This window comes from Micromys minutus (genome assembly GCF_963924665.1).
Source record: "Micromys minutus genome assembly, chromosome: 4".
NCBI lineage: Eukaryota > Metazoa > Chordata > Mammalia > Rodentia > Muridae > Micromys > Micromys minutus.
In genome coordinates, this window is record NC_137973.1 from 79,684,601 (window position 1) to 79,699,983 (window position 15,383).

Here is a 15,383-nt window from a genome sequence, read left to right on the forward strand (position 1 = left end):
AAGGGTTTGACCTCTGAAAATTGTTTTTAAGCAGTCAGATCAACTAGATTCTAAAACCAGAGTGCTCAACTGTTTTCTCCTTTAACTGTTCATATATATATATATATATATATATATAACATAAAAGTGTCACAAAAATAAAGTAACATTTAAAATCTGTTGGATAATATCCCAAACTTTATCTATGTTTAAAGATATTACAAATTTATTCTTAAAATCTTACACATAGGCTGCCTAGAACTTAAGACACAAAAGTTATTCTTAAATTATGAAAATATTAACACTCATTAACACATGAAAATATCTTACTAAAATCCATCACTCTGTACAATGGATATATGTGAATTTAAAAAAAAAAAATTTTGGCTTACCTATACACAACAAGCTACAATACTGAGCATTAAAAGTTATATCCAAAATCACTACTATGTTCAATACTCGAGGCTCTGTCTTAAAAAATATTTGTGTAATTAATTCTCCCTGGTTGAGAGCATGCTAAGATGGTAGATAATAAAAGCTGTATAAATTTCTGGGGCTTTATGTATGGCAAACTTCTAGTTCTCATTAAATATATTACACTTAGGTTTTCTCACTGAAAACCTTTGAAGCACCCTGTGTTTAATTTCGAATCTACAATGATTGGTCATACGAGAGGGGTCTATGTGCATCAGGTGCTGAGCATGCTATGCCTAGCCAGCCGCCGGGAAACTATTCGAACCTGTCTATCTCTGTCTGGTAAAGTACCTTCCTGACATCTAGTCAAACCTGTGTAATTTTCCTTCGATTACAAAGCAGTGAGCCCTTGGTGCTTTCTCAATTAACATTTGTCCAAGCACCGCCATCTTTAGCCAAAGTGTCTGAGGAGGGAGCAGACGTCAGAATGATCGGAGAAAAGGGCAGGACAAAATGCCTTGGAGTCACACTAGCTTACACATCCCCTGACACTATACTAATCAGTACACAGGGGACCACTTGGATGTGTATTAATACCACAAGTAATCACTGCTGGCTAAGCATCAGTAAAGACCCAGGCAATGCAAAAAACCTGGATCTCCACTGGATTCACAAAATCTCAGGTAGCATGCTGCAGAGGCTGGAATCCATATATTTTCCGTCAATATACTAAGCCGTGTGGAGTAGAGACAAAAGAAGGGGGGCCTCTGACAATGAGAAGCTGGAGGTGATTTTTCAGTATTCATAGCCAGACCTCATGACAAACCACAGCCTGGATCAACAAAAGATCAAGTCTTACCACAGCTGCAGGAGGCAGACATAAACGATCTTTTCATACACATAGAGACCTGGTCATGAAGAAGTCAGGTGACTGGTTTAAGGTCATCTGGTTATCATATTACACGTTTGATCTTGCCATTCTAGATAAGAGGTTGTTCAAAGGCCAAGAAAAGGACATTCCTACAAAGCAATGTGCCCTTATTCTGAGATATGGAAAGACCGAGCTTCATCATGAATATGACTTTAGCCTTTGATCTTGAGACTTTGAGAACAGTCCCAGAAGACCAACACAGAACAGAACTGTAATATGGATAGTTTTTCTTTTTCTACCAGGTTCTCTTTGCAAACATTCAGTTGGGCTTACTGAGCACTCTGCATCGGTTTAGTGATACCAAAGAGTCAGTGCTAACAACCCCATTGACTGGTACCCAGGAAGACGTTAGTGAGCAGAAAAAGATGCTGTCTACCGAGGAGGAGCTGTGGATGGTCAGGCTCTTCCTCCATCATTTGAGAACTACATCCAAGTGTGTAAGGGCCAAAGTCTGACTGTTCACTCGCTGTTGAATGAAGGACCTTCAGTTAAATACTATCCAAGCTGGTGAGAAAAAGTGCCCCCCATTAAATTTACCCCCATGCTGTTATGGGGGAGCCCTTACTAGGAGCAGGAACATATTTAGAAAATTTGATGCTATTTTATAAACATAACTAAACTGCTCACTTGCTTACATATGACCTCCTGTTACAGAATTATTGGGCTTCTCATAGTCAAGATAAACAAATATTCAGGAACTGCCCCAAACTGAGTAAAGATTGGTTTGTTTTGTTGTTGATAGTTGAGATTTCAGATCTATAGGGAGAGTAAGAAATATCAAGTTCTATGAATAGACTGAAGAGTTAAAATAGGCCCCCAATGGTTAGATATTTAAGACAACAACAAGGCTCACGGTGGAGAAGAAAGGACGAATATTCAAATATGTATATACAAATATCAGGAGACAGAAATACTACACTGTGGCATAAGAAGCTGGAGAGGCTTAAACTCATCACTGAGAGCCCCGCTGGACGTGATGGGCTAGCAAGACCCATGAGCACGAGAAAAGATGGCTTCCTCCGCACCCTTTATGCCTTTTGCCACATAAAACCCACAGCCTTTATACTTCCTATTGTTTCGTTTTGTTACCTATATAAGCTAATTTTAGCTACACAACTTGGGGGGGGGGGCACACAAAGGCCTAATTCCTCTGGTTGCTTTGTCCCTTGCCTGACCCATTGCTTGCATCTTACTTGTGGAAAGCTCAATGTGCCTTATCAGCCTGACCTCAGTCAGGATAGTTCTGTGAGAACCTACCTTCAGGCTTACAGAGCACAGACCTCAGAAGAGAAAAACGAGCCTTTAGTAAGTGTAAGTAGATAAATTATAAGGAGATCAAATAAGAATATGGGTCAGACGGCAGCAAGAAAAATTTAGGTCAGGTAAAATGTTTTATTACTTAGGGCTTAGTAAGGGGTCGATAAGGATTTTTAGGGTCTGGGAATATGAAGGAGCGGCTGACTATTTGAAACTGGAAACCACTGCTATGGGAAAGCTCACTCACAGCGGGTCTCGTTTTAAACACCAGCAAGAACTCTTTCAGAAAAACACCTCAATTAGCAGAGCCTTCTAGACTGGAATGGCCCCACAAAACGCACTGGCACATAGCTCACACATGGGAAAGCCGTTGCTACTTGCAAGTGGGCGTGCCATCCTGCTCTGACAGGCATGAGCTACTCAATGGATGGACTCAGTACAGTGGTCACGACCTCTCAATTATTGCCTGATTAGGAATTTGTAGTCCTTAAGACAGGCTTAACAAGTTCCTTCCTTTCTCCCCCATCCCCTCCCTTCTCTGTCCCCTCAACAAGGGGGAAAGATTTTCTGCCACCAAAACCAAATGTAACAGGGTGTCAGGGTGGAGTAGGTTTAAAAAAAAGTGACCAGGGGATCGATACAGTTTTATCCGATGTGGAAACCCGTCAGAAGCTGGAAAGATGAAACAGAAGCAACAGAGTAGCTCTAAGAGAATTTAAGATGCATGCGTCATCCAAAACTACTAGCCCCTAGAGAAAACAGTCATCGTATACTTTAAAACAAATTATTTTAAGAAGCTCGGTAAAAATTTACGCTGGCAAATGAAATTTCCCTGTTGAAAATTTAACAACAGATTTCCCAGCCACATTTTTAAGCCAAGACTCTCCAGGCGCCTCTTCAAAAGCATGCCACCGATAAGCTTTAGTTCGGAGTAAAACCCAACTCGTCTTTTGGTCCACTAGGAAGATTCAAACTGGAAATTCAGTTATTAAAAAGCTCTGATTTTTCCTTTGAAGGTTGTGACCATACAATAGTATTTAGGCTTATTAATAACACAGTATGTTACTGTGAGTGTATCTAAGCTTACTTACTACCTTAACAGAGGGGTGAGTTTTAATCTTGGTGAACAGATTAATTTCATAATTTGGCAAATATTTTGGTTTGCAATTTTTTTAGTACCTTCCAAACTTGAAAACCCCGATTTATCCAGTGAACTGAAATATCAATTAATATCTTAAATGCACACCATTATTCACTTGGAAAGATACTGTTAGTACACACACTATGTAATGCACTAACAAGGTACTCAGCTTTTTTCAATAAAATATGGATGTAATTACAGCCAGAACATTTTCTCATGGAACTGAAATCACCTGATAAATCAGAATATAACTCTAAAAACTTAACACTTCTTTCTAAAACAACCGCCCTTCTTAACTATACCTGCCGGGGATGCAGACGGAGCAAACCTGAGCAGAGTTCGCGGAGGTCACGTGGCATCGCGTTGACCTATAGCCTGTGTGCTCCAGTTAGCGTTACAGAAAGGTTGACTTAGAATGGCCGCCACTGAGGATGCCCACTCCCACCCTGGGAAACCTTCAGTACACACAGCCCTGGCCATGTCTGTCCATTTACCTGTTTCCCTTACCCACTGGTGCAAAGCTGTGCAAAGGTCTGAGCACACAGTAGGACCAACCCTGAATATTGGTAAGGGAGAAAGGCACTAACGTATCTGTAGGTGTTCCCATACGCTTGCAGCGAGCCTAAACTCAGTAAGGCTATGACTTCTTGGCGCCAACGTGTGACTGAAAAAAAAATGGAGTAAAAGAAAACCGTCCCAAACAGGACTGAGATACATCAGACCATCTTCGGTGATTTAACTATGAGAGGAAGACAGACTAACGGGAAAAATTCTAAAGTAAGCAGTTCAAATCACGGAGAGCAGCAGACACTCTTACCTTGGGCAGGGTCAGGTGGACCAAACTCCAGAGAATACCGTAAAATGAAGTTATTGTTCCATACGTAGAGTTGGTTGTCTCTTGGGTTGTAATCCACTGCAGCAATATACTGGTACTGGTTGGGAAAAGGAACATCCACATACTCTCCCCGGCTCAATCGTGTGTTATAAATGTAATCAATGGTGTTCTTGCCGGCTTCACTTTCATTGTCTTGGTACACTGACCTGACCACGTAGAGAACCCCACAGATCATGAAAGCATTGGATGCTGCACGCTTGTCATATGCTGTCTCCCAGGTGGCCTCGAATCGGAGAGTGTATGGATTGAGTTGGCTAATCACGATCATACCGTTGTTCTGTTCGGTGGCGTAAATGACCCATAAGCCGTTCTCATCCACTGCGAGGTCAATGTCTGTCTTCCCTCCCCATCTGTAGGGTGAAGTGTCATGGTAGTTGGCATAGTTAATTATGGCCTCGCCACTCTTAATTCTAGTCCTCAAGTCAAATTTAACAATGTTTCTCGTTCTTTCTTTGTTAAAGAAGACCGCTCCATCATACACCACAAATCCGGTACCGTCTACGCGGTTTGGCAGTTTGTAGGTTGTTGTCTGCCGGCTGTTTTGAAAATCTTCCAAAGAAGCATATTCTATTAAAGTATCGGTGCGGTAGGGAGTCCAGGGCATAAAATAAATTTTATCTGCAGCCTGAAGGGGGTCCTTGCACCAAGCACCTGCCTTTTGCTCGGCTTCATATATACACGGTGAGTCCACAATTGCTTTCAAGGTTCCAGGACACACAAAAACTAACACCACAGAGAAAAAATAAGAAGTGAAAAAAGTTACAAGAAAATGACATGGGTAATCAGACATTTAATTGATCACAAATCAAAGCAGGAAAATCCATCTTACTTAGCATCCAATCTTTAAAAATTTATACTTTATACATACTAGCCTTGTTTTCCAAAGCTTCACTAAGTAGGGTACCAGCAAACATGGTGGCCGGCATTTATTTTCACAAATACCAACCTAGGTTTAAGATCGCTCACAGCTAAGACAACATTTAGATTTCTGGATTGTGTCTTTACCTAATAATTTGGGGATGAATACATCAAAATTTGGAACTTGTGCTTAAGAGCGGATGAGTATTTTGTTTTAATCCAAGCACTAAGACTTCTACATCTGATCCCTCTACCATCTCCCATGGAACTCGGCTAACAAAAAGCAGGAAACTCAATTCGAAGACTTATATCGAATGTTCTAGAGGAGTTACAGGTGCTTCAGCTTGGAGAATATCAATTTGAGGAGAATGCAGAGAGAAATCAACACAGGGGAAGCGTAATGTGATGACCAGGAGACCCTGTAACCATGACATGCTACGGAGAGGGTTCTGGAAGCCAGGCAAGAGGACACTTTAATAACAAGAAAATATTCAAGGGTGTCAGAGAAAGAGACAGAGGGTAGAAAAGAAACAGAGAGGGCAGCTCCCCTTCGACGACTTCAGAATTTTACCCCATCACTAGATTTAGCGGTCACACAATGTCATTGTGAACAGCTGACGCCTTTATGAGGTGTACTATGAGGTCCTGCTGATCATTGTAACATAGGAGTGTTGCGGGGAGAGGGGTGGGGAGGAGGGTCACATCCATAAGGCACATAACAGGGAGCTGGGGGGAGACTGTAGACATTATTTACCTTTTTGCTCCACTTCTATTTTAAGCATCGGAAGAAAAATAAAAAAAAGTGCGAGGAAAAGAAAGAAAAAAAAGGATTAAAAATAAATTGACTATTAGTCTAAGATTGAATTCGTAATAGATGCTAAATATAGGAAGAACAGGGGAGTTGTACTACTTTGGATAAAGAGAAACCCAGGAGAACCTAGCAGGAGAGAGATTCTAAAGTTACACAAAAGAACACGGATCAATCATTTTAGTAGATTAAGGAGGCAAACAAATAAGCTGGCAGGCTGTCCCACTTAGTGTGCCTGAATAAATAATGCACCCCTCACTAATTCGAGCTAGACAGGCTCCTGCCTTGCCAAAGTCACTCAGCGTTCTGACCGGGCTCTCCTTTCTATACGTACACTAAAGACAGAAAAGCATGCACAGGGCTGTCATCTCCATTATCAAACTAACTCTAATAACATACGCATGGAAGGGAAACACATATATAAGGTTCCCAACTGGACTTTGGAGTTTAGGTCAAAGGTGATAAATATTGTAGTGGCTCCATTGCCCCAGTGGTAGGCAGATGAGAAAAATACCATACAGCCATGCACCTCGGTACCTTTCAATTATTCTCCTATTCTTTCCTATTTCTAGGAAAGTGTCTTAACCATTCAATAAAATGCTCCCTTTCTAGGAGCATATAAATCTCCCCTGATCCAGTAGAGATTATGAAAGGGTGAGTAACGCCCATTAAACATTAGCATATTTACTTAAGATTACATATAGTTCAAACTACACAGTTCTAATTTTCTATGACATACATAATATATAATCAAACTTGCAACATTAAGTCTATAGAAAAAGTAAGCAAAATACATACAAGGGAAAAGCAAGCGCAGGTGGCAGGGAGAGAAAGGAAGAAAGAATTATGGTTAGCTTCTTATGACATTTCCCCACCATCATTTATTAACATAGAAAGCAAGCTAGCATGCAACAACCCTCCTACCCGCATTCACAGCAAGTACCTCCATCCACAGACCCCCCCCAGAAAGGAAAAGGCTTTCACAGGGCAGGACACCAGAGTCAGGGTGAGGAGAAGCCCTATGTGGTTACCAAGGTGAATTATGCACTACAGAAAGTGCCGATAACATTCTCATCGGCAAGGTCTCCAACAATGAGGGTCACATGATACCACTGAGGTTGAATGTGGGCTCTGGAGAATATTGCCTGCGTACTATGAAATGACTCCACTGGCTTCCGTCCTCTTCCCTTTCAAAAGGCATCAGTGTGTGACTACCAACAACCCAGAGTGCACTCACACATTTATTACAATCTCAGCTTGATTACATTTTTTTTTTTTTAAGAATTGTAAGTACTTGTCAAGATAAAACAGGGATCCTCCGGAACTCCTTTGAGAGAAACATCACGCAAATATTTAAAAAAAAAAAAAATTTTTTTTTTTTTTTTGCCATGGCAACAGCATATAATTTCTAAATGAAGGTACAATCTACACTCTATTTAAGCACTTCCAGGAGACACACTTGCTCTGTGCGATTCTGATTACAGGAGGGAAACACGTGCATTTGGGACTGTTTTGGAAGCAACACTCATTCTTGTAGCACTTGGTTCTAACCCTGCTCCTCTGTGTGGAGCACACAGTACCTGCTCACAGTCAACAGCAAACTGGCGTGGTGGACAAAGCGGGACAGCAGGTCATTACTGTGGGCAGCGGGACAGCAGGTCATTACTGTGGGCAGCGGGACAGCAGGTCACTACTGTGGGCAGCGGGACAGCAGGTCACTACTGTGGGCAGCTGACTCAGACTGCATTTATATACAGCTGTACTGTGAACAGGGACTTTGCTCCCATAAAGCAATTGCATATGAAAAAATGTAAACTTACACTTCTTACGATGCTTACTTACAGATGGAGAATTTTTAGTTCAATTTAAAAATAAAATGAAAAAAAGTATACAAAGTATTGTCCACTCACTAAAGATTACTGCATCATTTTTATCTGATGCAGTAAAATCACAGGGCAGTCACTGAACAAAACCTAAAACAGAAATGTTTTTGCTTCTTTATCATTTGAATCATACCATGACCAGGAAATAAGGGTGTATATTAACCTTATACTCAAAAGAAAACTGAAAAACTACATCTGAAGGTAAATTAAAAAAAAATAATAAGTAAAGCCTTTGATGACTGATTGGCAGATTTTCAAAAGAAAAATTCTCCATAGAAAAAATTTTCCTGAAATCAAACAAGTGTGGATATCTGCCAGCCAAAATTCTATCTACCAGAAAACTGGAAAAATACAATAAAATTAACAATAATCTGCAGTCACAATCACATGCCAAATATAAGCAACTTGTCTTGGGAGGACATATGAACTAATTTACAAGGATAAAGTTTAATCCTCTGTGGACCAAATGGACAAGTAAGTACACACAGCAACATCAGCTGTGGACTCCGTGGAGGCACAAGACAGAAACTGACCCACATTGAACACAGCCTACATACTCTGCATCTGAAGCGACACACTATTTCATTTGAAATAATCTCACATTTATTCAAAGATAATAATTTAATTCGTCATCATAAATACAATCTTCTTATCAAAAAAAAAAAAACTTGTAGGTCACATCAGGGTAAAATCCTTATACTGTGAGAGTTTAAAATAAGTAGGCACAAGATGGAGAAGCAACCAGGGCCTGCTTATAGCATGGGGAACTCTCCTTTGGCCAAGCTCATTGTTTCTATAAGGCCCCTATGACTTTTGAAACGTATACTTCTAACTTGCTGCAATACTGACGTCCTGTGCACAGTGCAGAATGTCTTGCAAGCGTGTGCCTGGTGCTACAACATCCCTTGGACGAATGTACCAGGACACAGAGAAAGCACCTGCTTGTTGGCAACCTGAACAGTGCCTGGCATTCCCCATGCTCTCTGCTGAGATCGTGTGTTTTCTGAAAGAGCCGTTATGGGTAGAGACTGGCGTAAAGCCATGAGCGGGAGAGGACCGTGACAGTTTTTAATCTAAGCAGTGTGGGAAAGGGCTATGGAAAGGCGACAGCAGAGCCGATGCACCGTTTTGAAAAAAACGAAGGGAGCGTCAAGGCTGGGCCCTTAAAACAAAAGCAAACGTGAAGAGAGGGAATCACAGGCGGGAGCACAAGGAAGGAGAAGATGGAGGAACAGGAAGCAGTAGGGATCTACGTCAGACTAGGAATGATCTCAGAAGACGGCATTGGATTTTAAGACGAGCCGCAGTTGTTCAGTTTATAGTGTGTCACTACCATGTGGTACATAGGACTTCTAGTCTCCAAACAGAAAAGAAGGCAGACACTTATATCTGCCTCTTGCAAACATCTAGAAAGGCAACAACAAATTAATTACTGGGTTGACTTTTTATTTTGAAGGACAAAAACTAAACTGAAAAAAAAAAGAGCAGATACTTCTCTGAATAGAGTTATTTGCAAGTTTACTGCACAATATACAATACTTCTGGAGAACTGGAAAAGTAAAAATTTGAAAGTTAGATGTTCCAGAAGATATCCCCATTTTTTTCTTTCTTAAACAGCACAAGAAATTACTTAAAGAATCAGAAAGTGATATTCGCTTAACACTGTTCTCAGTGTCTTAGACTAGGTTACAGGAACCAGGTTGCAGAAAGACACAGTTCTTGGCAGCTCTGACTGGTTCCACTGTTTGGAAATGGATGCTGTCTTCCTTGTCAAATTTGAGGACAGAAACCAGGCAGAATTCAAGGGAAAGGGACTTCATGGAACAAAAATTCTGGTTAGCTCAAAAGAATACATTGTTGGTCTAGTGGCACAGGAGAGTGATTACGTAAAGCCACTGGTTACACAGGAGCAACCCGGGGGCTTCCAGTCCTACAAATGGTATAGAAGACATTGAAAATATAAAGTGCATCCGTTTTATGGAACACAGGAACACAGAGCAGGGATGAGAAGAGAAAGATAATCTGTGTTTGGCCTTTAACTGACAGCGTGTACACACACACACACACACACACACACACACACACACACAAAATCAATGTATCAAAACTGTGGCAGAGAGGGCAGCGGATCTTCACAGTATGCCAAATGTCTGGATCTGCCCTATTTAGCAGACTTGGCCTTTTGGTCTTTCTATGTTGAGAACGGGTCTCTCTCTGTCACGCAGGATGGCCTGGCCTCAATCATCCCATGAAATGTGATGACAGTAACACATACACCATAGTACCTAGCTCCAAGTGTCTGTCTGTCCATCTGCCTGTTGTCAGTCTCTTCCTTTCAAGGTGGAATGTTTAGAAAAGAGTTACAAATCAGTAACAGTACGGTCCCTAACACTCTCTTTCCATATGACTCTGCACTAAGGTGACACACTAAATTTTCATTCAACGTCAAAAGGCAGGGAATAAAGGGAATTCTAAACAAGCTTGTGACATCAAGCAGTATATTCAAACTTTTATGTTGTCTAAGCTATTATGGTATTTTCTTTCCTATCCTATATGTGAACTGTAATGGGGGAGTTACGCATTCTGATAGCAGGAGGGAACTATTGATTCTACTTATACATGTCCAGTTGAATTTTAAAGCTTAAACATGATGTTAACAGTTTAAAAACAGGAAAAGGTAAAGACCCTTGTCTGACTGTCTGTGCTCTTGGTTTTGTTTTAAGCAGAGACTTCCTCACTGAATCTGGTGAAGAATGAATTCCTCTCAGGACCTGAAAAAAAGGGGACAACTCTTGCCTCAGTCTCTGCTCTGGTAGCTCTTACCAAGCATCCATGTTTCCAGGACACCAGGTAGCTATTCAAATCCCTAAGGATTAAACCTGAAGTCAATCCCTTCTTCAGAAAACTGTGAGCCAAACCAATTTGTCAGCAACTGGTATTGGGCAAAAGTACAGATTTCCATCTGCCCTACTGAATAGCTAATTTGAGTTTGTTTTCTGGAAAAACAGTACCCTTAAAAGCCAAACACTTAAGAACACAGACACTTGGCCAGCATCACAGGATGGCTTTCTTCCACACTGGAGTCCCAAGGCTGAGAGTACTTTGCATGCATAATGGTTCTGTGGGCCATAAACATACGTTTCTTACACATGTGTAGTCTTTCAGCTCCAACAAGGAACGCTGGAGAAAGGAGAAAATGCAAACTCCATACTTACTGTAAGGGACACATTCATATTGAACTTCAAGGTATTTGTAAGTTCCGGGACATGGATCAGGAAATACATCTGACCCGGTAACTACCACACACTGTGTCCGATTGTTGCACCTGGAAAACAGAAGCATTCAAGACTATGAGACAATGTGCATCTTTAATACCTGGGAAATATAACACAGAGCTGAATCATGCACCGAAATATGGAGGTGGTATTCTATGCCCCTGGAAAATTCCTATCTTTGTATTTAAATTTCTGTAGCTAGGGACTCCCTAAATTATAACTGGGGGAGGAGGGTGGGGCAGGTGATAGTGTCTAAATGTATTATACTATTAGGTTTTAATTGCAATTTTTGTAATATCCAGTAGGTTCAGAGAGGATAACCAGCGGACCACTTGATAATATATTTAAGAATTAAAAATTACAACCAGAAGAAGGTACAATGGAACATAGGGTGGTATACTCAGCTACGAGGAGGGAAGTTGTTATAACATACCTAAACACACACAAACCCAGATCGCAGCCTCCACAGCCATTTGTGTTACACGTTCTAATACCGAAGTGTCTACACTCATGAACACAGGGTGCTTGCTAGCATGGCTCTGTCTTGCATGTGGAGGCACTAAAAATGCCCACAGCACAGCGCATACCTAAGCACCGAGGCTGCTTCTCACAGAAGCTGTGCTTCTGTCTGCAACAGGACTGTGCACCCAGTTCTCTGACAGATGCCCTCAGTTAATATTACAAACAGTGCTGTGAACATGATCCCCAGGAGAGGAGACACTCATTCTGTATGTTACTCTACACAGGGACTCTCTTCGTTGATGTCATCGTCAGTGAAAGGATGCTTTAATGAAGCTGGGATTCCAGCAGGACAATGTTTAAGTTCCGTAAGTGGGCCCAGATGTTCTTCTCTTAAGCTTTGTAACAGCAAGAACTATTTCTTTTCTAATTTGATTTGATTACAGCCCAGTGGAATGGAATGTTTGCAGGGGTTTCATTATGCTTCTCAATAGTCTATACATTAAGAACGCAAAGCAAGCAGAACCGGGGCATTATTATAAAATTTATTCAACAATTTGAATACCAAATAGTCTATGGTGCATAAAATAACTAAAGTATAACATCGCGCTGTAAAGTAGTTTGGAAGAAGTAGATCTTCCCAGCACAAGGAACCCCAGGACAATGGGAAGCACGGTGACATTAATGCAGAGACATATGAAGTCACACACAGCGGTGCTACGACAACTCAAAATCCCAGAGGGCTGTCTGCAGAGAGCAGGAGAGGTCTACAAGATTAAATAGCTCAAAAAATTTTTTTTAATTTAAAATATATTACAGCAAAAATGTAACTAAGACTGGAATGATACATTGTCAACATTGAGACAGTTGAGTTTGAACAACAATGTGGTATTTTTAACAAGATATACTGTCCCACAAATTTCCAGAACATAGCGGGTGTAAGTGGTATATCCCTTACAACAAACACTTTGTTCGTATCTCTCTCCTTTTTTTTTTTTAATTTTATTTTACCCATTTGAAGAAATTACCTGTGGCTCATCATTTAATCAATTATTTTAACATGAATCACAAAACAGTTTTTTATTTTAAAAAAAAGTTAAAAGGAACAGTGGCTGGATTTAAGACTTCTCAGTGGGTCAATATCTAATGTCTAACTCATAGAAATAATTATGGTGTTTCATTTTTGCTCTTTCCTGGTAGAGCAAAGAGGAGTCTCCATGCTTCCTAACTCTAAATTGATCTTCTAGGACGACTCCTCAGACCTACCCTGGTCCCCAACCCACCAATTAGCCAAGTCCTCAGGTGCCTGATCTTGAACTTATTCATACCCGCAGGGATTCTCCACACACATCATGCTCTAGATCTCAGAAAGCGAGAAATGTAAAAGCCTACATGTTAAACATCTTTTATGTCTCCCCACTGTATATGTTTTATAATCACTCAAACATATATTCTCTTATTATTTTCCAAGCGTGTGAATACACTTGGAGGACACCCATCAAACAACACGTGGATGAGCGAATGAGCCTCTCACGGTGTCCCTTCCCCTGCGTGCTGAGGGCTCCATTCACAGACAGGAAGGAGAACACTTGTAGTGAGGCGAAAAAGCATTAAGAACACGAGGCTTTGAGAACAAAGGGAAAGCACACATGTTGAAAAAAATTGTGATTTATACCGTTTTCCGAAAAACAGAGATGGTGATGGGGCTTCAGAGACGGCTGAGGGTTAAGACTGCTGCCTGCTCCTCCAGATCCCTGAGCTGTGCTTCCAGAACCCACTTCAGGTGGCTAATGACTGACTCTCTCTCTCTCTCTCTCTCTCTCTCTCTCTCTCTCTCTCTCTCTCTCTCTCTCTCTCTCTCACTCACACACACACACACACACACACACACACACACACACACACAGAATATATGAATTGGGTTGTGAGCTTGTCTAATCTATACCAGGATGTGTGTCCAATCTTCATTACTAGGAGGAAGAAGGGGGGGCGGTAAGGATAGATAGAGGAAGAGAAAGGAAGGAGGTGGGTGTGTAAAAGAATACCTAACTTCCTCTACAGCAGAAGTATAGAAGTAATCTGGTAAACAAACCTAATTTTAATACGTTATTTGAGCTCACTTCTGTATCTCAATCTCATGGTAGGTTTGCAGGAAGTAAGGTTGAGACAAGCCCCAGAGCAGTCTCCTGGCACTTTGCTTGATGGACCAACAGAAGAAAATAGAAAGTATTGCTGTCTAGATTTAATATCTGTCTGAGTGACTTTGTGCTAGTCATCGGAACACAGCTAAAATTTCCAATTAACTGAGGACAAAAGTAAATCATTGTTCTAACCACATTAATTTTCTAACCAGCTGTGCAAAGGATTTACTTTGCAATGGGTTATGATAAGATATATCACCAATGTTCACTTTAGATTTAAACTGTTATGTGTGTTTTTATTTAGAATCATATCTAAATATGCATCTTTTCCTAACATATCATATATATGTGTGTGTGTGTGTGTGTACACATCTGTATACATACACATATATATGGGATATATATATGGGATGGGATTATTATATATCTATATAATATTATATATATGTATAGAGAGAGAGGGAGGGAGGGAGAGGCAGAGGGAGAGGGAGAGGGGGAGGGAATTAATACTAAGAACGGTTGGAGTTTTAGACTAAATCAATAAAGAGTCAGTAAGATGAGGCACTTCATCGTGACCGGGTAAGACAATTGTGGTTGTGGACACTAGTACCTTTAGTTATAGCAACAAATGAAAGCTTTTTGGAGGAACAAATACAGCAGCTGTTGGACCCATGAAGAAAATGTCCTGAATGGGCTCTCAACAGGAGGAAAAGTCTGGCAGTCTTTTGACCTGAATGCTGTGGGAAAGACTGTAAAACTGGAAATTGCTATAATTGAATAGATCAAGAATGAGAAAGCAATTACCTAGCCACAAAAGCAAAGTCAATTCCCACCAAGGGCTCAACACTCAATTTCACTGCCGTGGAAATGAAAAGGCAACAAGAGCCAAGAAACGGAAGGAATACTGGAGTCTGTGTCCACACAGGGCGGAGATCGAACTTGACCCCCTTTCCCCACATACAGAGTTGTGTGTATGAGTAAAGTCACTGCTGCACTATCAGTTCAAATACTGATGTATTTTGGTAACACCGGGTGGAGTTACAATGTTTACAACCATAATACTAGCTTGTGGGTGACCCTGTAGATGTGCTGTTCTGCTCCTCAGAAAAGGATCAGTATCGGCCAAGACATTTCTTAAGAATGAAAATTATCAGGGCCCACCTGGGGAGAATTCAGTGTTAGGAGACCCCGGGTGGTTTTAAACAGTAGGTAGGAGGAGGTACCTCATTGTTCTGAAGACCACCAGAACAAAAGATTGGGGAGGGGAGGCGGGGGGGGGGGGGGGGAGAACAGGTATGGTAGCTACAATTTTCCTCCATAAAATTTTATGAAAAGAGGACAG

General features: G+C 41.0%; 1 protein-coding gene across 5 annotated transcripts in view; it reads right to left on the reverse strand.

The window, feature by feature from the left end:
* ADGRL2 (adhesion G protein-coupled receptor L2) overlaps window positions 1-15,383 on the reverse strand; it is a 133,028-nt gene that overhangs the window by 36,185 nt on the left and 81,460 nt on the right. For all 5 annotated transcript variants that reach the window (XM_080915614.1, XM_080915613.1, XM_080915617.1 and 2 more), the window contains exons 3-4: window positions 11,382-11,491; window positions 4,540-5,340 (exon numbers count right to left, since the gene is read on the reverse strand). In XM_080915614.1, coding sequence (XP_080771740.1) covers window positions 4,540-5,340; window positions 11,382-11,491 — 911 coding nt within the window. The remainder of the gene's footprint in view (window positions 1-4,539; window positions 5,341-11,381; window positions 11,492-15,383) is intronic.